Source organism: Penicillium citrinum (assembly GCF_028827155.1).
Source record: "Penicillium citrinum strain IBT 23319 chromosome Unknown utg000009l:1.0-4274883.0:1.0-4276374.0, whole genome shotgun sequence".
Lineage (NCBI taxonomy): Eukaryota > Fungi > Ascomycota > Eurotiomycetes > Eurotiales > Aspergillaceae > Penicillium > Penicillium citrinum.
This window is the reverse complement of record NW_026622694.1, coordinates 1,082,895-1,105,265: the sequence shown is the minus strand read 5'-3', so window position 1 is coordinate 1,105,265 and position 22,371 is coordinate 1,082,895. Positions and strand designations below refer to the sequence as shown.

Below are 22,371 nucleotides of genomic sequence, written 5' to 3'. Positions count from 1 at the left end.
CAAAGAGAATCCTCAGAAAGAAGTCAATATAAGGGGACGCACGAGCTGTCGTCCTGGTATCCAATTGTACGCCAGTTGCCGTATCTTGAAACGTGAAACAAGAAATCAAAAGCCATTAGAAAGTAATGGGTATATCCGGCGCAATGAATCCATTAAGCCACAGCTCCTTTCTGTCTCTTGGGTACTCGGGGACTGGCCTTTACTTTGGCGCCCCCTTGTGGGCCTGTGCCATTGACCTCAGCACCGCCGTCCTCATTCTCCATCTTCACGGTACTGGCACGACGGCGTTTATTACCACCCACGTTGGGGCTGTTATTTGCGCCAACTGGTGACGGCTGGACAGGCATTCCGGGGACACCGGCAATTTGACTTTGGGCAGGGCTCGCATGTGCTGAACCAGTCAGGTGAGGCGAACCCTGGGCACCAGGGAGACCAAGGTGAGCCATGGCAGGGGAGGCGAACTGTGAGGGACCATTCATGTTAGGTCCGCGGGGGTTAGGTACAGGCTGCATGCCTGGGTTCATTGGGTTTGCGAATTGAGCAGCTGAACCCGGCGTGTGAAGAGTATTGACAAGGTTGTGGAGAGCTTCTGGGGGTGAGAAATTGGGGTTTTGTTGCGAGTAATTGAAGAGCATTTGCATATGAGAAATGGTTTCGGCCATCTCGAGGAAATCCAGCACCAACCCTGGAACACCGTTAGGAGTCACCATTGATTCTGGGAGCGAGACAGAAGGCGTTTGCTTTTGTCCCCTCTTGCCCGGATTTTTGGTTGCCTTCGGGCTCTGTTTCTGTTCCGAGGCCTCGAGAGACTGGACAAGGGTTCGGGGAACAAATTCATTGTGGCTGGTGACAGTAAAGTCTAACATATCAATCTTATTGTTCATATCAAAATGGGCACGAAGTTGTCCATTGGTGAAGAGTTGGCAGTCGTTCGTGAACCAATAGATGAAATATGCCTTGGGGGCATCCACGCCGTGTGTGCCGTTTGGCAATGGGAATTCACGAGCACCCTCAACAACCATTTGAATGCGTTTTATGCCGCTGTTGAACTGGGTTAGGTAATACCTCGCGAGCGCCGGAGTGGAGATTTCAAATTGCTTGGATCCGCCTTGAGGGCTCCAAACACCCTGACGCAACACTCCACTAGGGGAGTAAAAACTATCCACAAAGTTATGCCAATATGCGAGGTCCATTGCCTCTCCTTGACTTGAGAAGTTGCCAAGGTTCTCCGCATAAGAAATGAGGCGTAATATAGCTTGACCCTGGCGATTGTTCATCCTTTGCTGCATCATCAAGGCGGTTTGATTCTGATGTTGCTGGGCTTTTAACTGAGCCTCCTGAGCAGCAAGAGCCTGCTGGTTTGGCGGGCCAGACACTGGACCTTGCGGGCCTTGCGCACCCTGCTGGGGCTGTGATTGGGGGCCCTGCTGAGGAGGTTGCTGCCCAGGCTGCTGGGACTGGGGAAGCGATTGCGGTTGAGGGTTTGGAGTGGCTTGAGCTTGTTGAGGGCCTTGTGATTGCGGTGGCTGAGTTGAGGGAGGTTGCGACGGCTGGTTCGGCTGCGGAGTTGCGCTCTGAGGGGGCCCACCATGTTGGGATTGTGGTGTGCCAGTCTGGCCTTCATGCATACTCGGAGGTTGCGCAGAGGCACGTTGGGGAGTATGCTGGCCCGGTTGCCCGTTATTTGCCTGTGCAGCCTGTTGTTGTGCATGTTGTTGCGCTTGTTGTTGCGCCTGCTGAATAGCGAACATCTGTTGCTGCGAAAGGCCTTGCTGGCCATGAGGAATCTGCTGCTGAAGGTGCATCATATTCACCTGGCCCATTCTAGGATTCCCTTGCATGGCAGCCATTTGAGCAGCATTCAGTCCCTGTGCGCCATTTGGTAATGATACAGGAAGACCATGTTGTTGCTGCTGCGCCGCCTGTGCCTGTTGTTGCATCATCAACCGTTGGCGAAACAACTGTTGTTGCTGCTGCTGTTGCTGCAAGAGCTGAGGGTTATTTGGGACATTGGGGACTAAAGCAGATAAGATGAATAATTAGCATATGCTGGTGATTCAAATGATCGATCAAGGAATCATCGAATGGGGAATATATAGACGAGTGTTATGTCCGTGGCCGGCGTGAATCGCGTGTTCTGATTGCAGAAAGCGGCCAGTGGCATATCAAAGGATATCAAAACATCCCCCATCAGATAAGAGATCAAACTCACAATTTTGAAATCCTTGCCCTTGGAACATATGCGCATTTGTCGTTGCGGGGTTCAAATGTGAGAGAGCATGGGCGTTTGGTACGGGACCAGGGCCGCCGGCACCAGCGCCCGGAGGCATTCCACCCATCATCGGGCCTGCCTGACTTCCTTGAGGTCCGCCCGGTCCAGAAACACCAGGATGCATTTGTTGTACCATTCCTGGTCCGGGATGTCCAGCATTTGGGTGTTGAGCGGCCATTGGATGGTGACCGGGGGCCATGCCATGTTGCGGCATGCCTTGATGAGCGGGAAACGTTTGCGCCATCATCATCGCGGAGAGGATTCAGCAACGACCAGAAAACAGTTGCCACGGCCGTCACCCACAAAAGCGACAAGACAAAGGCGACCAAGAGGGAGAGGGAGAGAGGTCAGTAGGCGATAGAAGTCGCGCGCCTGAGATGGGCCGACAATCGGGTTTTAGCGTTTCGGGGCGGGAGGCCAAGACCAGGCGAATTGATACAGCGCGCGACAAGGCCGAAGCATCGATCGGGGGAAGATCTCAGCCTATTCAACTCACCCGGGTTCGCCTCAAGGCCTCTTTCACCTGAGATAGAGACCTTTGTCAGTCAAGATTGGGGGGCAGAAGGAGGTGAGGTGACTAAAGGCAGAGCGTGTGATCGGGGGGGGTTAGAGTGGGTGGAAGAGACGGGAAAAGAAAGACGGGGCCGGTAATAGGGAGGCGTGTGGAGGGGCTGGGCTGCAGGGCCTATTTTGGGAGGGAAGATCGACAATAAAAACAAAAAAATAAAAAAGATGGTTGTCGATGAGAAAGAAAAGAGGGTACCACTTACAAGGAGAATGGAGGCCAAATGGTGGAAGTCGAGAAGAGAATCACGATCGCCTATACGTTGAGATTGAGGATGATCGCCCGGTGGGAGCGAAAGAGAGAACTGGGGACGGAGGAACCGGCTCCGAAGTGGATGTAACCGAAGACAACGCGATATTTTATATGTTGAAAAGGTACTCCATGAATGATCTAGCAATTTGAATGTGCGAGAGTATAGTAAGAATGGAATAGAATGAGAAAAAGAGTAGAGGATTACTGCTTCATCTCAACTGCCGTTCATTCCATCTCAATCAATCCTTTTCTTTTCTCATTTTTGCAGTCGTTTCAATCACGCCGCGCTAGCCTCATATGGTAGTCACGTGATTATTGTGTATTTCAGCCATTTTTCGATTTTTTTCCGCTTCCAAAAGTTTTCCTTCCTTTGTCTTCCTTCGTGCTGCTTCCCACTCCAAAGTGTTTTCTCTTTTGCCACGAGAATCAAAGTGGAAAAGCAACTGGTTATGATGTCTGACCAGTAGTTTCACGAATTGCACTCCCGCCCACTAACCTCGATCAGCTCATCGCTGCAGGTTTCCCTTCGATGATGGTAAGTTGATATTGTTTTGCTTCACATCCCACTCCCCCTTCCCTCCCTCTCCCCTTCGAGGATGACAAACCTTTATTTTCTTCTTTATCTACCAAATCGACCATGACGAGGAAATTCGGACCTTCCTTTCCCGGTTGGTCTGCTACTTGCCAGTATATCTTGTCTGAGAAACATCTACCATTTACATTTTGCATACAACATGCCATTGAGTTGGATCATCAGCTAATCCAGCTCTTCATTAGGTCACGAGCTGACTCCGCGAGATCATACCATTGGAACATCATGCCATTAGGGCACTCTATCCGTGATGAAGAATATATTCATTTCATACATCTTCCTGGAACTCTTGCCTTGGAAAGCTTCCACTGTATCTTTCGTAATCCAACATGAACTCTATTATAATCCTGGTCGAAGATCATTCTTCAAGCGTAATTAGACAAGGGTCATCATTAAATCCCAAGCCCCACTTCATTTTGTTTCTCGACATTTAATAGGAAGCTTAGTATCATCATGGACGATGCATGGGCTAAATTAGCTTGAAGATGATTCAACACATCCATTGGGGTATAAATGTACATAACTTCCAGACCATCTTACTAACACCCATTCACTGCAAGCCAGTTATCAAGCTCTTCATACATATTCTCAGTGAATATAATTTGTATTGGATGTAACAATACTTGCTCATTCAGCCGTCTCTAAGGCTTTAATTCTCAATGGATCTTTTTTGCCTTTAAAAAACCAGTTATGCAATCACGTGATTGATATCACTCCCGCGGAGACTTGGATCCTGCGCAGCTTGGCCTTAACGTCCATTGCACTTCGTTCTTCGCGACAATCTTGCCGTACAGAGCCCTGGATGTATCGTGCAATGCATCAGTCCTGGAGACTGCCTTTAATAGTGCGTCCGTGTCGACTCATCGCTCATCGCCGATTCCCCGTGCCTTCGCGACGGTTCCACTTGTCACGGCAGTGGCTCTCATCACCATCCTCCGACGGCTCAACACCGCCCACAGATACGAACAATGTCATAAATAATCGCCACGCCGGCGTGGAAAGCAGCGCAAATGATACAGTATCCACCTCAACCACTGAAAAGGCAACAAAATCCGCCTCCAGGCCATATGGATCTGCTCTTCGCAGGGCCATGAGAAATAGACAGTCGGAGCAGCAACAACATCAAAAATATGCATTAGCAGCGAACATACCAACCTGGTTTCGGGAGAATGTAGTCTCCCATAGCGCGCGCGCTGATATGGTACAATCTCAGCACCAAGTCGATATCACAAAATCGAAACCGAGATCTGAAAATGCTCCCGATAATGAGGCAGTGGAGAAACGGGCCTCTGGTGGGAATGGAGAAGATCCCTCGGCTGCATCAAACCCACCAGAGTCGAACGAGAATCGCTATGCCCTTGCCGAACCATTATGGGAGGAATTGCGCGCATCAGTTAAGGCAGGCTTGCTTTTACCGCCCCCGCAATATGCAAAAGAACCCCCCTGCGAAGAAATCACACCTGGTATTACAATATCCCGGTAACGATGGAATCATGTTCTTGGATGCTGTCGTAAAGCGGTTGTCTCATGATTTGAATACCGATCTGATTACGCTGAATGCACAAGATATTGCCCAGTTGTTCAGCGAGCATGACCTTGCGGAGTCGGGTGCAACTTCAGCCATTCGCTCGCTCGGCTACGAAGTCTACCGCCCTAAGATAATGGCTGCTTTCGTTGAGCCTGGAGAGAGTGGCGAAGCCGATGAAGACATCCCTGAGATAGCGGGTGCTCACCCTGGTACTCACGCTGAACTGAGTACTCCTCGTTTCATCACCATTGAAGCTAGTAAAGATTCCGGTGATGTGCCGCTTCCAAACTGGCTTGGGTTGAAGTCACTTGTGGCGTCGATCAATGGTCAGCCAGATCAAGAGCCAAGCTCTTCAAGGGGGTCTGGGCAACGCATGGAACAGCGTTGGGTTGGCCTTTTGAATGAGCTTCTTTACTCTGCCAACGGAGGCGCCCAATCTAGCCTCAAAAAGGCCGAATCTGAAATTGAAGAGGCTGAACAAGCGCTCGAGCCTATTGCCGACAAACCTCTTCCACGGGACACAATTATTCACATTCAGGATTATCGTGAAATTCAAAGCTCCAGAGAGGGATCACGAGTCATCAGTCTTCTACAGAAAGTTATTCAAGAGCGCAGGCGAGCAGGGTCAAGAATTCTACTGGTTGGAAGCACGTCTCAAGATCTTCAGCATGCCAACTCTCGAGATGGCCCAAAGATCTTGCAGAATGTCTTTGACGACCAGTTCTCTAAGACTTTGGTGATTACCCCCTCCATGGATGCGAAGACAGTAGAGAAAACGTTTGCCGAAGATCATCAAAAGCGGACAATGGACATCAACATCCGTCATCTTCAATCAATGTTACGATATCGATTAAATGAAACTTCATCGGCAGTGAAGGATGATGTTCTTGGTACTCGCGATTGGCCACTTGAGGAGTCGACGATCAAGAAGTCTGGTATCAAAGACCGTTTCTGGTCTTATAACCAAGTGCACTGGCTTTCAACCCTTGCACTTGGGAGTGCAGAGTCAGACGAGCCGTTCGGCTTCAGGCATATCCAACGGGGCATTGAGCTCATGGATGGAGGCGATCGGGTTACTAGCGATTGGCTGCAAGGAAAGACCGTTCAAAATTCCGAACCCAGTGGCCAAAGCCGGGAGCAACTCTTAAAATCCTTACGCCAGACTTGTTCAACTCACGAGAAGAAGCTTCTAAACGGTGTTGTTGATGCAAACAGCATCAGAACTACTTTCTCGGATGTCCATGTTCTCCCCGAGACCGTGGAAGCTCTCAAGACACTGACTTCACTGTCTCTCATTCGCCCAGAGGCTTTCACTTACGGTGTATTAGCAACTGACAAAATCCCCGGCCTCCTTCTATACGGACCCCCTGGTACCGGAAAAACACTCCTCGCCAAGGCTGTCGCTCGCGAAAGCGGGGCCACTGTCCTCGAAGTGAGTGGATCTGATGTGTATGACATGTATGTTGGAGAAGGTGAGAAGAATGTCAAAGCTATTTTCACCCTGGCAAAGAAACTCAGCCCATGTGTGGTATTCATCGATGAGGCGGATGCTATCTTTTGTTCACGCACTGGAGCCAGCAGTCGTACTTCGCATCGGGAACTCATCAACCAATTCTTGCGTGAATGGGATGGTATGAATGACATGTCAGCGTTCATTATGGTTGCCACCAATCGACCATTCGACCTAGATGATGCGGTTCTACGCCGTCTCCCTCGAAGACTACTGGTCGATCTTCCAACGGAAGAAGATCGCCAAGCCATCCTTAAGATTCATCTCAAAGACGAACAACTCGACTCCTCCGTTGACCTAGCGGACCTGGCCCATCGCACCCCTCTATACTCTGGATCAGATCTGAAAAACCTGTCTGTGGCTGCGGCATTAGCATGTGTACGTGAGGAAAATAAGGCGGCAGCAGAACATAAGGGAGACGGGCCTTATCAATATCCGGAACGTCGCACACTCACATCATCTCATTTCGAACTCGGAATGCAGGAAATCAGCGCATCTATCAGTGAAGATATGGCCTCTTTATCTGCCATTCGCAAGTTCGACGAACAATACGGTGATCGTAAAGCTCAAAGAAAGAAGAATTCTGGATGGGGATTTATTCCAGCCGTTGGTGAGGAGAGTCGGGAAGAGTCTGCGCGTGTTCGGACATGATCTTTTTCTAGAGGATAGTTTGTGGGGATTCTTTCTTTTTTTTTGGATTGTAACATTATACACTATAAGCGATATGATAGACATGTACCAATAAACAAGTGAAGATATACCTGTGTACTAGTATTAATATGGCTTCACCAATCACAACCACCAGTAGTACACTAGTGTAGTATGTCTATATCAGCATTTAATCTTAACCATGACACTAGTAACTCCTGCACTTGAACAGCATGACAGCTTGGTCGTAAGTCTATCTGAATCATCCAAGAATAAATCTAACCTGAAACATTGACAGGTGCCAGTGGTGATGCAAAGCTCGCTTGATGTAGCACGACCCGCAACTATAAACTTTGCCGAGCGGCTACACTGTGGAGTTGGCAATGATCATCCACCTAGAAACCATTGAGAGGCAAGACGAGAGATGCCATCTCGCATATTCAGTTCCCCGAATCCCTCGTGTAATAATATCAAATTTGACAGTATCGAAAGGGAACGGTCAGCTTGGTATTTCCCCCCCTAGATAGGGCTAATCTATATGGAAAAAAGAGAGCCACCGCTGTGTAACGTCAATTAGCACCACGACATGACTTGAATAGATAGTAATAAGATAAAGATCTCACAAACAATTCCTTTCTGTAATCATCTCCTGAAGTATATATAAATATAAATATATGTATAAGATTGTAGTACTACACTCAGTTCCTTTCGGGGCACGTGCCTGCGATGTCATCGCTCTCCGCCCGCCACTCAAGCTTCGTCTTCTCCTCTTCTTCCTCTTCTTCCTCTTCTTCTTCCTTCTTTTTTTCTTTTCTTTCGAATTCACAGAGTGGGAGCGGATACCATTGCAGGGCCCGGGCGCACTTGAGAAGCTTCGGAGCTTGGTTCCATTAAGCAACCCCCTCTTCTCAACCCAGTTTTTCCATTCCTCCCCAATCCTAACACTCTACTTCTCTGCACACACAATCTTCGGATCCGCATCGACCCCACATTATTTAAAATCATGTCGACCGAAAGTCGCGACGCGGCCGTTCGCGAGGCAAAGCTTTTTATCCGTCAGGTTGTACGGAATGATTGGGAATTCAACCCCTCTTCAAATCCTGATGGGACTCGTCCTTCCTCTTCGTCTTCGTCTTCCTCCGTCGGCACCCTTTCGCAGAATCGTGAAATTACCGAATGGCGCTGTCGCGAATTCGATAGCTCTGGCTCTGAGCTTGAACCACAATCCTCGGACCAATCTGAGGATGAGGAGTCTTCGCCTGGTGTAGTTAGGGTGCCAGGTGATCCGGTTGTTGAGCAGCGACGGCGGCGTCGTCGACAGATGCAGGAGGAGATGGATTGGAATGAGGGGTTGCGGAGATGGATCGCGCAACGAAATGCTTGGTCTGGGGCTCGGACACGGAGGCAAATTCGTGCCAAGGAACATAAGCGCAAGATGGCTGGTACACAAATTCCAGCAAAGGACCAATCTGCTTTGAATGCGAATCCTACTACTCCTAATATTACTACCACCACCACTACGGGCACTTCGGCAGAGGAGAGCGGCACGGCAGCTTCCCCGTCTGCAGATACTCAGGTCGTTGGTGAAGCTGTTGAGACTGGTGATGCATCGGTACTGTCAAGTCATGCCGAGGCGACACTTTCTCTCGCCGAGCGCGAGAAGATTGAAGAACAGCAACGCCGACAGGATCAGGAGGAAGAGCACTCGACGGCTCCAGATGAAGAAGCCAAGCGCAAGGGCTCAACAGAGACAAGCATTACCGAGCCAGATCAACAAGTCTCCAGCAAAAGCTCAAGTAACTACGCAGCCATTGATGACGGCGATAGTGAAGAGGATGAGGACGAAGAGGAACTCGAAGAACTCCTCATCCCAGTCGCACCTCCATTGATATCCCCGTCAAACCCCATCCGCGCAACGATCAATCCAACAATCTACCCTTCAATCTATACGAAGGTTGTCGTGCAAGGAATGACCCCTACCGTACCCGTGAATCTGGCAGACCTCACTAAGGCAATGGTCCAAGGTTGGAAAGCAGATGGTCAATGGCCGCCCAAACCAGCCGTTACTTCAATTGTCCTTGCAGACGACGCGTCCGTTCCTAAAACCGGAGATGCAGGCAATGATGCACCGGCATCACGACGAAAAAATAGTATTACAAACGCTATGCGCAAAGTATTTCATAATCCATTTCATCGCCGTGGTTCTAGTCATGATGCTGGTGTTGGCAATGGTGCCTGAATTCGAGCTTTTTGAAGATAGTAGTATCGCAAAGATATGAATGGCGTTATGGGGGGGATGGTTCTAGCATTGTCATCAAATCTTGAGTCATGTTACGCTCTTGTGCGTGATGCATCTGGCGTTCTTTTTTTTCCCCTTTGGTTTTTGTTTTCTTTTCTTGATCATGGTGCTGCTATTTGGTTTTTGTTTCCTACTCCTTGTTATCTAATGACGCTCCCCGAGACATACGACGAGAATGTGAAAAGGATGAAGGATGTAGTTACGAGTGTATGTGCTGTTTTCATTATTTTCTTGTTGGATTCTTTGATTGTTCGCCTGGCAGTGACTTCGTATGCAAAGAGCGTGCAAATAGTAATTACTTACTATGCACAGGATTTTACAAACACAAGCAGGTCTTGATGGTTTTCATGACATTTTGTTCATCTTACATTTTATTCTTTTAACGTGATAAACGTACGAGTCCTATCAAATCCAACGTGAACTCCCCGCTGATATCATGATTTCCCAATGCCAATAAGTGTGAAGAATTCACCAGGCGCCAATGCTAAGCATGCGAAATCTATCTCATAATTAACAATATAAGAAAGAAAGAAAAAAGAGTCGTAGAAAGGAAATTCAACAGACGAGAAAAGGAAAAATGTTATATCATCAACGCGTTACTCTTTATCTGGGAGTAATTCCAACCGAGAAATCCGATCTGTGAAATCCTTCACAGCATCAATGAAAACATTCTTTGGCTCGACCTCATCCTCAAGCTGGAAAGCAAGTTGGGGTTCTATCAAGACTTCCTTTGATTCATGTCCAGGGCGAATATAGTAGAATTTTCTTCCATGCGAAGACCAATTCTTGAGACAAGATTGATGTTCCTCGAATGCAATGCTGCGAGTTGCGACTAAATGAGCCGGTAGACCCGAAGATGCATTTCTCGAGTGTCTTTCAAGATCAGAATCTGTTGCTGAGGGAAGTACATCCAAGACGCAATTTGGGTCTGTGTCGTTCAAACGCGATAGGACAGCAATTGCAAGATCACGGAACCATTCAATGAATGAGACGATTTCATCAGCATGATCAGTCAAACGATCAAGATAATCCACCACAACAAGAGATGAAGAGACCATTTCAATGAAAGAAGCCAGCATCGTTAAAATGGAAGGATTTCGAAGATTAACGGGACGATTGAAAAGTTGACGCAAAGCTCGACACGAAGAGTGGAAAACTGCATTGAAAATCTCAATTACAGATGAAACACATTTCGGATCCGTCGCATCCAGATCGAAGAGCAAGTCCTTGAATACAAAACTAATACTCCGAATAATCGGTCGACATAAAAGCCAAGCAGCAGGTATACTGAATGCAAGTTCAATGTATCCGGGAAAGATACATCGTAGCAGAACAGTTCGAAGGGTGGGTCTTTCAAGATCACCAGTTTCAAAAGTACCCTTCATAGCCGTATGAAATTGCTCAGTAAGATGATCCATTTGACCCTCCAAAACGGCGCGTTGAACTATACTTTGAACGAACATGATCAACGTCTGAAGTTCCTTTTTAGAAGAAAGTTTCGGTTCATAGCGTTTGAGTTTCGCGACTATGTATCGAGGATCTGTAGATGGCAGCGGGAATAGAGCTGAGTCCGTGAAGAATGGATCAACGGGTCTGATGTCGCTTGTGAGTTCTTGTAAGAATCGGATGATTCGGTGGACGAAGTCGACATATGCACCTTGGACAGCTTCAGTAGTTCCATTACCGAGTTCTCGATAATTTTTCTTCATGGCTGTCATCAGTGACTCGAGTGATTCTGAATACTCTTGCTTGACAATGGATAAATCGCGATTGCCTTCGATCTCCAATCGTAGTACGTGTTCTCGCATATTGGACAAAACGCTTGATATAAGTGAAATGCGGCGCTGGGTCAATTCTTCGATCGTAAGCTTGTATCGATCGGATTTCTTGTCCTTTGAGAAGGGAAGATTTTGAAGCAAGGCATCCCCCGGGAGACCATTTAGTAGGGCTTCTGTGAGACGGTGTTGGAATTTAAGCAAAGATGCTCGCTCCACTAAACACGATAGCCACATCCCCATGACAAGCATTCGACAATCGGAGAGTATTTGTGTATCCTTTTCGATGCACGCGGCTAGGAATTGGGGTGAGAACTTTCGAGTTTGAATCGTTTCCCGAAGTCTCGTCCAGGATTCATTACCGAATGGATTTAGATAGTCATCCCAGCGTTTGAGACCATGCCGTACTAATACTTGTGCGACTGAAGTCCATGTATCAATGGTACTTAGAAGAATTGGGTCTTCGGGACATTTGTCTTCTCCAAAGCAGTTGGAAACCAGACGAGAGACGACCGGGTGAAGGGCGTACTGGACGTGCTCGATACCTTCACTGAGAATTGAATTTTGGGTCACTACGGCATCGATATCAGCCCAATCCCCGTATTCTTGGCTATCGTCCTCTGCAGCTGGTAAAGTCGTGGATGTTGAGGTCTCTCCAGCAGGCGCTAGGGGGGGCAGCGCTGTCTTTTTGGGTATAGGCTGCGATAACGGCCAGTGCCTTCGATACGACACTATTTGCCTTTTTGTGGACATTCGGATTGAACAATGAGAGAAGTGATTCAAAGGGGGTTTTGTAGATCAATCGATGGGCATGCTCTAGCGAAGGTGCCCGCTCAATGGCAGAAAGCATGCCGTCAAGTGCTTCACCCAACAAATCTTCAATTTGCTTTTGATTCGAAATGACGATGCTTTCAATATCGTTCTGAAGAAATGAAGTGCCGTCTTTGCGTTGTGCTTCTGCCTCGCTTCGGGCAAGGAGATGTTGTTTCCGGAGCTCGGTCACGAAGTATGTATGCCAGTCTGCGAATGGTTCCAGTCCCGGGATTTCCTCATCTGTAGATAATTTGAATCGAACGAGTCTTGCCCAGCATTGTAGATTGATGCTGCAGGTTTTGCGATGGGAGGTTGCTGGATTGACTAGATCTTTGATGGTTTCTAGTCGAGGTCGATAACCATTGGGAACAACCCAGTACAATGTGCAGAGAAGGTCATGATGGTTCCTCAATGCATCCAAATCGTCGCGAAGCAGAGATTCTTCTTTTGGGTACATCCGTCCATGATTTGGTAAAAGGCGCCATGCGAAGTTGCGGATCTTTTTATTGTCATAACGCTTAGACAAATACCGTAGCCCACTTGCAATGATCTTGAGAAAGGTGTGAAAAGCCGGTTCGCCGGGCCGAATTTCCAAAGAAGGGTTTTGGTCAAGCTCGTCGAGAAAGGCAGGCGATCCATTACCTGCCTCGAGTTTCAAATTATAAAGAGTTCTCTGTGCGAAGAAATCATATAGAATGTCAAGAATAGATTTGCAATCTCTCCAACCCCAAGAATTGATCAGACGGTGACATCTTTGGAAAAGAGTTCGGCAATAAGTATTGTATGACAAGGTATGGGTCTTTGAGTGAATGTCGTAGCTTTCAAATGCCGGGGTGAGAAGTTGCTTCACTAGGTTCCAATTGTCATGTTTGGATGCAAAGCGAAGTTCTCGGCGAACAATTCCACGATTATCAATCTCGTGGAAAGGCAAATGCATGAACAGGCTACGCCAGGTAGTCTCCAGATTGCTGATATCCTTTGGATTGCGAGCGATGCTTCTGGCATAAGCCTCGTTCTCGAAATTATACAACACTCCATTGAATACCTCCGAGGTACGCAAAAGCTGTTCCGTAACCACGCACGCTTCTGCCGTCGGAAAGTCATCACGAATGCCCATTTCACGACGCTGGCCTTCTTCATTTTCGCCAAGCAGACGCTGAATTTCAGTTCTCCCAGACGAGCTCAGAATTGACCCGATGACATCCTTGACACAAAGTTTGACCAGGTCTGTTGCTTCTTCACCGAGCGAAGGACCGACGAGACTATGCATCGCAATCTGGCGTATTTGGTTGGCAAAGACCATGTTGTAACATACAATTCTAGCCAAATCCTTATTATTGCCGCTGTTATCTGCGAGAGAGGCAACAATGGGATCTCTCAATTTCAGAGATAGCGTTAACGACCGACTTATGAATCCAGTCCGGTCAATAGGATCGGTGAATGCCAGTTTCTCAGTGGTATAATTTATCAAAGCTCGGAATGTGATTGATGCCAACGTTAGCGGTGATTCGATTGTTTCAGAAGCCGGAACATTGAGAGACTCGACAGATTCAATAATCATCTCAAATACAGTGCCTATCTCCGAGGATACTTTGTCGTTCCAAACTCCCCATTGCAATACCTGATCCCTGAAGGGAACGGAAGAAAATCCCGTATCTCGATCCAAATCTCGATTGAGAATTCGTACAGATTTTGCGAATTCTCCACTTCCCAGAAAAGTAGACTCATGAAAGAAAGTCCCGTCATACAGAGGATGGACCGCAAAATCGAGCGGATATGAACGATGCCAGTTAAACAGCCCACCACCGACATTGAAAGCGGAAGGGCGAGTAGATTGAGGTGCGGTCGATGCGAAAATATCTTGCTCATCGGGAATCGGCATCGCATTTCCCGGGTCTTGCAGATATTCATCCAAAGTCGGATTGACACGGTTAGGCGGATTCTTTTTCAAGTGACGGCCAGGGTTTCTGTTTGAGACGGCTGGTTGCGAGGCCAGGGCCTGTAGGTTTGTTCTTCTCTCCGTTCCGGAATCTTGAGGTCGTTGGACCGGAGCCCTGCCCGATGTCTCTATTGGCCCAGCACCGGAGATGAACCTATCAAGTGTCAGGCTGGGTTTGAATGTTCGGGACGAATTTCTATGCCGGAAGTCTCGATTCAGAAGAGTGAGTGTCTGGCGGAACATCGCTTTAGAGGTTGGTTGGCCCGCACTGCGCTCTGTCAGACTTCCAATCGCAGGGCGAGGGTCATTTCGTGTCAATGATGATATTGCAGTGTTGCGTTGAACCATCCACTGATGACCCCTTCGTTCAGCATGTGTGGATCTTGCTGTTGTGGATTCAGTAGTGGATGATTCCACGGGAAGAGCATTGGCCTCATTTGGTAATCGTTCACGCGTAGACTGATTGTCATCATCGAAATTGTGACCAGCGTCAACAATAGGAAATTGACTAGTCAAACGAGACGTGCGAGAAGATGCAGCGTTTGGTTGGCGATTGCTTGGATGCCTCTTGGCTGAATGAGATTTCTGAGGTTTTGTTCGAGGTCGCTGGAGCTTAGTTTGTGGAATTGCTCCTCTTTTCCATGCCCTGAGAGACTCATTCGCATCTGCCGTGTCAACTCTTGAGCCAAGCTGCAAGAACTTCTGTGTTGGACTTTGCCGCCCTCCATCACGACGCGAGCGAGCTTTCCTCGCTGCAACCCTTAGAAACTGCGGTTGCTCTGTATGGGCCCGATTGACAACATCGGGAGCATCCAATATGCTCAGCCGGGGTGTCGAGCGTGCGGATGACTTTTTATTTTGACGAGCGCCAAATGAGGAATCAGTTATCCTGGTTTGTTTCTGCAGTCGAGCCCTTTTCAATCTTCTTTCTTTCGCGTAGGCACTTTCCTTGGGACGAGATCGTTTCAGGGCTCCCCCTTTGCCACGGTTGCGAGAGGCTGATGGGAACATATAATCAACCTGGTTGTCTTCGATGATATCTTCTTCTTCGGCTTCCCCAAAGGGGTTTTCAAACCCAACGATCCTGTGCACCTCGTCGTCTGGATTTTCCTCATCTGGCTGGAGTGGTCTGGCGCCTTGACTATCCCCATCGCTCTCATCGTCATCTCCAAGATCCATGAGACTGGGTCGCATAGATTTATCATGTTTACGTATGATCTTCTTGGCAACACCCTTGGCGTCTGCTCGTTGGGAGGCGAGACGGTTTGCTTGAGAGGCTTTTTCTTTTTGCAAGCGTTGCTCCGCTTCAATGCGAGACCATGACGCAGGCAGAACACCCCGAGTCTGTCGCTGAAGCCTTCGTATCTCACGTTCCTCTGCAGTCTCTAAATCTTCGCCAGATGATTCCGAGCTTGCTTCCTCGGAGGAAGCAATTGATTCCGCGTCATTCGCTATGGCCGACATATCAACGTCTGAGGTAATCTTGCTTGAGTCAATAGCCGCGGTGGTAGTAGGCGGAGGAGTCAAACCCGGGGGGTAACGAAAGCCTTCTGAAGCGCGCGGAGTATTTGATCCTGAATGTAGACCTCCTGTATTCGGCGGGCTGGACGGGAAATCAAAGATTGAAGAGTCCAAACGACTAGCAGGAGGAGAATTAATGGATACTTGCGCTCTTTTGTCATTACTGACGGAATGCGTCCCGTCATGCCAAGTACTAGAACGAGATCTCTTTCGTCTTTTCGTGGATTGCTTTCGTCGGATAGTCAATGGATTTCGGTCATTATTTTGGGCACGGGGTGTATTCGTTTCTTTGTCGTTTCTTCGTTCCGGTCGTGGCGCTGGAAGATACTCCTCTGCAGGAGGACTTGATCTGATGGCATTCGGATCAAAAGTATCTTGTTCTTGGCTTTCGTTTGTTGTTTCGTTTGGTCGATGCCTGGGTGATTCTGCCTCGACGCGCAGTTTGACTGGACGCACACCGGCATCCCTCATCAATTTCATATATTTCAAGGACTCGTATGTGTAAGGATTCATCTGTTCCGGTCTGTGGGTTCGAAGTGATCGCATAGGTCGTTGGACGGGTTCTTGCTGGGGCGCCGAAGGCTCAACCTCCTCTTGAATAGGCTGCTCGGGAGCCTCCTCCTGCGGCAGCTCTTGCTGGGAAGATTGCTGTTGAAATTCGTCGGGGATCTCAAGATCCGGCAGAATCCGCGCCAGAATATCCTGCTCGCCTCCTTCATTGGAATGGCCTGGTCTGGCCTGGGAATGGACTGGAGACGGAGCGGAGACCTCTGATTTAGCTGATGATAAAGAAGATTCATCATCTGAGCCAGCTCGTTTTGGTGATTCATCACGAAAATTCTTCTCTTTGCTCTCAGTCGGCTTTTTCGGTGAGGGTACAAGCACCATCAACTCGTCCGGGGATGAATCTCGTGATACAGTGTTATTACTCTGTCGAATGACGGTCTGAGGCGTATTATTCTCGTCAATATCTGAAGTATCAGATGATTTCGCAGTCTGATTTTTGGGTGTGGTATCTTGACTTTGTGATTTCCTTGACGACATAGTCATCCGAACGGGTGATGATGGGATATTCCATATATCAGTTTCAGTATCCTTCTTCGTTGTCGAGGGCGTTTTTCCATGTTTCCTGGCCGATCGACGAGGCACCGGTGTCTGTTTAAATAAAGGTGTTTCCGCGCTCGTTGCTCCATTGGAGGCTGCAGAAGTCCATTGATCCGGTATACTGGATGTAGTTTGTCGGGCCACAGGACTTGTGGTATTCGTCTTCTGTTTTCTGCCGTTTTTCTTGTTCAAAGGCGTTTTCAACGTATCTGCTCCACCGTCCTGGTGTTCTTGTTCGGAGGCGTCCTGGAGTGCGGATTTCGATGTTGATGACGGCAGCGGAATATAATCCAAGTCAATATCATCCTGGTCATCCTCATTCGAATTTCCAACGTTCTCCTTATTTGAATCGAGAGACTCGAACTCGTCTTCGTCGTCCGAGTCCGGGACAAACCCTCGTTTCCGCCATGGTTCGACTGACATCCTTGGCGGGCTTCGCCCATTTCTTTAGCGGGTCATTGAGTCATCTATGGTGTATCCGGAGGATCAGTGCAAGGCGTATAACTCGTGTACCACGAATAATTGGTTCGTTGAACAAGAAAAGACGCGTCGATAGAATTAAGCAAAATTGAAGACGCGCCGCGGCGACTGATAAGTGCCGGCGATAACGGGGTCTCCGCCCTGGCAATCGGCACTACCGCATCGTCCAGTCTTAACATCCCAACTTTTGGTTACAAAAGCTCCAATCTCACACACTTCACAATGAGTCGCAATTTCTTGCCAGTTGCCTTGGCTATTGGCGTTGGCGTCTTTACGGGTATATAGACCCCTTGGACAACGCACTGTCGAAAGCTAGACTGAGTTCTGACGTCAATTTTTCTCCGCAGGCTACTACACTTTCCAACCCACATTTCAACAACTTGCAATTGAAAAGGTACATGGGAACGGGCCTGCTGGTCCTCAATCGAATGCGGGAGCCCCATTGAGTATCAACGGGCCTTCTGCCGATGTCAATTCCCAGAGCTCCAAACCAACGCCTGGGGCAGCCGGAAGCGACAAGGATCAATAGTCTCTTATGCCATGCAGGTGTTGCTAAGACATAAGAAATTGGATGTGAGGGTGATCACAGAGAATGGCTTTGAAAGAAGTGCGAACTCTGTCATCTTGGACAATCATGGGTCACGCTGGTCGGTCCCAATGGGTTGGAGGAACCAGCGACAAGGTCAATTGACAGCCATGTCAGTCAGATATCTCGACCTCAACGAACATAGACCCTCTTTTGTAATATATATGCGGAGATTCATTTCAGCTGCTTTTCGACGTCTCTTCGTCATACGTGCAAATAATATAACTTCACCCGGCAAGCCATCTGGCAATTAAGGTAGTGCAGATTCCAGTGGTAGGAATGTGCCAGTAGACTAGTATAGTTGGAATGCGTTTTAATATACTACCAAGTACTTTCCTAGTACTTTTCCGCACAGACATTTAAACGGGATGGAAACGTGACATAGGACGACTACCGGCTAGTGTTCGTGGATTAAATATCTGAACGTTAGATAAATTGAAAATATGAACGCCATGCCTTCGAGAGACACCGACCATGACTATTCGCCATGACTTGATACATTTCCAGCCTTTTCCCAAGTATCCCAATGATGATCCCTTATGCGCCTCTTTCAATGACAAACGTTTCAAATGGAAATCAAACCTCCTCGACCATTTTGCTTGTGCCAGTGACGACGGTGGGAGCACCAAAGACCCGGCCTGCTGGTGTACCGAGCCATTCTTCGGGCACATTAACTTTGAAACCATTGGCACTGCTGATCCAGCGGACCATTGTAGGATCGGCCTTCTCAGGCTCTTGAGCTTCTTGTTCGGCGGGAGTTGTGTCGGTATCAGCAACTGCGCCACGACCTCGGCGCTTAGGAGGCTGTTTCCTCAGCAATCGATTGATTGTATCCATCTACTTGGCATTAGCTGGATGGTATCACACAACGGCTATCTTGAATATAAATTGCGTACCTTTTCTTCTTCGTTTCGCTTCTCGCTGAGGTTCTTCCTTCGACGAGCCATTTCAGCCCGTCTCATAGCACGCTCTTCAGCTGTCAAATGTTTCTTGACTTGGGGTTCTGTGGGATAGTTAGAATCATTTTCTTGCTAAATTATAGCCAGGTCAAATCACTCACCCATTGGGAGCTGTAGGAAATCATCACCCAGATTCCCTCGTTGGCGCTTAGTTGTCTTGCCGCTATTAAGGGCAAGGGCATCGCTGTCCATCTCTTCATCAAGGTCATCTTCTTCATCTTCCTCATCTAGTTCCTCGGCATTGGCTTCTGGAATAGCACTCTCATCCTGATCTTCTAGCTCACCCTCCGCGTCGGAGTCAGTGACATCTACTTCTTCGTCCAATTCTTCGTCCTCTTCCTCCCCGTCTTCGTCTTGTAGCTCCATTTCCTTGGCTTCGACGCTTTTGGCCTTACCGCGGGCAGGTGCAGTAACCTTGACGTTCCGCCTTGACGGTGGTTGTGGCGGGGCATCATCCATGTCCAAGTCACCGTCAGCGTCAGCATCCTCATCTTCATCTTCACCAGGTGCGTCCTCATCATCGACCTCATCTTCTTCTTGATCATCGATGTCCTCATCGTCGGATGGAGTAACTTCGACGACCTTCTTCTTGTTCCGACTGGAACGAGGTCCTGAGACAATGGGATTCTCTTGGAAGACATTAACTGAACGGCGACCAGAGCGGCCACCGGTAGCTTCCCGCAATTTACCAGCGGGCATTTTCACCGTCACTCGAAGAGTTCTAGCTGGTTCTCTTGAGGGATCCGAAGACGATCGAGAAGATCGAGAGACAGTCACAGTCGCCGCAGTAGTAGCTGAGCGAGTTTGCCTCTGAGGTCTGGAGCCGACGTTAGCATCTGATTCTGGAGATTGTTCTCGAGCTTCTCGCGATCGGCGAGAGCGACGAAGAGCTGGCGCCATTGGGAATAGAAAAGTGCCGTATCTGGAGACGTAATTTGAAACACAAAGGGTGAGAGGATTGGGGGCAACTAGAGATGCGGGGAGGGGGAGGAGAGATCATTTGCACAGTGGATGTGGCAGTTACGAGATGGCATCCCAAGGAGCAGGGGAGATGGATTGAAAGAGAAGGGTAGTTGTCCAATCACCACGGAGGCAGACCGGGAAGGCACAGGGCCAGTCTGTCTCGGACGCCACGTTTGGACGACTCGCCGTGCGGACAAAGCGCCGTTGCAGGGGGAAGTTGGCCGTTGCTTTTCTGACTGCAGTGCTCCCCCAGGTGTGTTTGAGGGTTTAAGGCAAGTTGGTCCTTAAGGCGACGGTTGGGGGGATCCAAGTACATATTGTTGCGGATAATGATAGGGGCACACGGAATAAATTGGGGCCAAATAGGCCTACTTACAGGTACTTTGTCCAAAAAAAAAGTTTCCAAATGTCTATGAATGCTGTCGCTGACGCTGGATGAACGAATGAAGTGACCAACGCGCCATTCTGCCGGGCGGTAAGATGTTATGAGTCCCTCCGTGGTGTGTAGGTGCCCGTGATAGATTATGTCTTCCTTTATAACTATGGAGATAACCTCCAGGTTTGATTTGTGATGGCTTTTACGGATTGTGAAAGGTATATCTAGCCGAGAGAGAATCGAGACAAGATATGAAATAGTCACTACTACCTAGTATAGTGACTATTTTGGAGTATATATATTGTGGCAAAACGAGCCTCAATAGTTCTAGTGTACATGTTGTGTACGGCTTAGATAGTAAGTATTCAAGGATAGGTCAAAAATACTCGAGACAATATTACACCAGCACATTGAGAATGATGACACATTATCAAATTTACAAGCAGATCATTGGGTCATTAGTAGAGCATGCTGTGACTCTATATTACAGTTCAAGGCAGGGTTACTACAGTTAACCCGTTGTAACTAGTGACAGATTATGAGTACAAAATTTATTACTAGTAAAGGCATTACTGTACTGGTGTAATATTTTGGTCAATAATATGATTCAATATTTCATCAATATATACATTGTGGATTAACTCGGCCCAGAGTAATTAGCTGTGTAGTCCGCGGTCAGTAAAGTTGCAGTCGGGGAGATCCGAGAGTGCAACAGCCGAGGTCGGCTCACATGGGAAGTCCGGGGAAGTTCCTCCTCAACCTTCTTTCTCTCCATCCATTTCTGACTTTTGTGAATGCAACATCACCATGTCAGACTCCTCTCCAAAGCCTCCCTCCATTCCCTCATGGCAACGTCAATCAGACAACCAGCCAACTGATCAGTCCTCCCCGTCACCGACCTCGCCATCGCCAAGCTCCGACGATGCGCCCGCTTCCACCCACAGACAGGACCTCCTCACCCAGGCCGCCAGATTCCTCGAGGATGACTCTATCCGTGACTCTCCAACTGATCGCAAGGTATCTTTTCTCGAGTCTAAAGGCCTGAACTCCGATGAGATCGATAGCCTCCTCGGTATCACCCGAAACGCCGAGGCGAGCAGCACCAGCGCAACCGCAGCTGAGAGCAAAAGCGAGGAAACACCATCAACACTATCTAATGATCAATCCGAAGACACTTCATCTCCTTCTACCACTGGACAATCTTCATCCACCACCATGCCTCAGCCTCGCTCCACCAACACGACCATGACCGCCCCCGCCTCCACATCGCGCGATGTGCCCCCGATCATTACATATCCCGAGTTTCTCTTCGAGGCAAACAAGCCTCCCCCCACTAGTAACCATGCAGCGTGTTCTTTACACTATCTACGGCGCCGCCGGTCTCGGCGCAAGTATCTATGGTGCTAGCGAGTATCTTGTGAAACCAATGTTGGCAACTCTAACAAGCGCCCGCCACGAACTCGCAAGTACCGCTCAGCAGAACCTCCAGAAATTAAATGAGAAGCTGGAACGAAATGTCAGCGTTATTCCAGCTCATCTTACTGCACGAAAGACTATTTCGAATGACGAAGATGAGAGCAATGATACCGATTCAGTTACCTCAGACCCAACAGAACTCTTTCATCGAGACATCGGTACTCAAACGAGTCTAGAGAACTCTCAAACCTCTCTCGCCGCTGCTGAAAAGAATAATCAGGCACCCGATGCTCCAACTCAGGCAGTCAATAATCATATGAGTCGTTTGGAATCTATCCAGTCGCAGCTCAAGGAAATCAACAATATTGATAAGGATTCAAGTACATTGGACGATGATATGCGGAACCGTCTTTCGGATCTTCATCATTATCTAGATGGGTTGATTTACGCGGCTCCAAGTTACTCCGCCTCTACTCCTTCCTATGGTCTTTACAGCACGACTTCGAATGGAGTGGATAGCAGCTCGATGGGTGTGAAGAAATCCGAAGATGAAGCAATTGCTAGTTTCAAGGCAGAAATCCGCGGCGTTAAGGGTGCACTTCTTAGTGCGAGGAACTTCCCTACTAGTCGCGGGGGTAGACTTGGGGGTATGACATCGGTTGGAAGGTGATGGGAGAGTCGTCAAAGTTTGATGTTAGATATTTTGGTTCTGGGCATGGCTACTCTTTGTTTCACGGCATGTACTATGTAAATATAACACGAGAAGATATCCT

The 22,371-nt window shown here is 48.3% G+C and overlaps 7 protein-coding genes across 7 annotated transcripts; 4 read left to right on the top strand and 3 right to left on the bottom strand.

Annotated features, from left to right (window-relative positions):
- Positions 1 to 152: 152 nt before the first annotated feature.
- N7469_009886 (LIM domain-binding protein) lies at positions 153 to 2,486 on the bottom strand (the record flags this gene model as incomplete). Its single annotated transcript, XM_056648791.1, has 2 exons — positions 153 to 2,017; positions 2,213 to 2,486. 2 exons carry the CDS (start codon positions 2,484 to 2,486, stop codon positions 153 to 155), a joined length of 2,139 nt encoding a protein of 712 aa, XP_056495922.1.
- Positions 2,487 to 4,495: 2,009 nt separating this feature from the next.
- N7469_009885 (ATP-binding protein) lies at positions 4,496 to 7,370 on the top strand (the record flags this gene model as incomplete). Its single annotated transcript, XM_056648790.1, has 2 exons — positions 4,496 to 5,144; positions 5,248 to 7,370. 2 exons carry the CDS (start codon positions 4,496 to 4,498, stop codon positions 7,368 to 7,370), a joined length of 2,772 nt encoding a protein of 923 aa, XP_056495921.1.
- A 1,000-nt stretch (positions 7,371 to 8,370) lies between these two features.
- On the top strand, positions 8,371 to 9,606 carry N7469_009884 (DUF4050 domain-containing protein; the record flags this gene model as incomplete). Its single annotated transcript, XM_056648789.1, has 1 exon — positions 8,371 to 9,606. The coding sequence occupies one exon, from the start codon at positions 8,371 to 8,373 to the stop codon at positions 9,604 to 9,606; it is 1,236 nt and encodes a 411-aa protein (XP_056495920.1).
- A 656-nt stretch (positions 9,607 to 10,262) lies between these two features.
- Positions 10,263 to 17,241, bottom strand: N7469_009883 (uncharacterized protein; the record flags this gene model as incomplete). The annotated part of the gene is made up of 2 exons (XM_056648788.1): positions 10,263 to 12,106; positions 12,174 to 17,241. The coding sequence occupies 2 exons, from the start codon at positions 17,239 to 17,241 to the stop codon at positions 10,263 to 10,265; spliced, it is 6,912 nt and encodes a 2,303-aa protein (XP_056495919.1).
- Positions 17,242 to 17,520: 279 nt separating this feature from the next.
- N7469_009882 (uncharacterized protein) lies at positions 17,521 to 17,827 on the top strand (the record flags this gene model as incomplete). Its single annotated transcript, XM_056648787.1, has 2 exons — positions 17,521 to 17,575; positions 17,646 to 17,827. 2 exons carry the CDS (start codon positions 17,521 to 17,523, stop codon positions 17,825 to 17,827), a joined length of 237 nt encoding a protein of 78 aa, XP_056495918.1.
- A 633-nt stretch (positions 17,828 to 18,460) lies between these two features.
- N7469_009881 (PAPA-1-like domain-containing protein) lies at positions 18,461 to 19,743 on the bottom strand (the record flags this gene model as incomplete). The annotated part of the gene is made up of 3 exons (XM_056648786.1): positions 18,461 to 18,721; positions 18,781 to 18,887; positions 18,945 to 19,743. 3 exons carry the CDS (start codon positions 19,741 to 19,743, stop codon positions 18,461 to 18,463), a joined length of 1,167 nt encoding a protein of 388 aa, XP_056495917.1.
- A 1,246-nt stretch (positions 19,744 to 20,989) lies between these two features.
- On the top strand, positions 20,990 to 22,268 carry N7469_009880 (peroxisomal membrane protein PEX14; the record flags this gene model as incomplete). Its single annotated transcript, XM_056648785.1, has 2 exons — positions 20,990 to 21,457; positions 21,531 to 22,268. 2 exons carry the CDS (start codon positions 20,990 to 20,992, stop codon positions 22,266 to 22,268), a joined length of 1,206 nt encoding a protein of 401 aa, XP_056495916.1.
- Between the last annotated feature and the right edge of the window lie 103 nt (positions 22,269 to 22,371).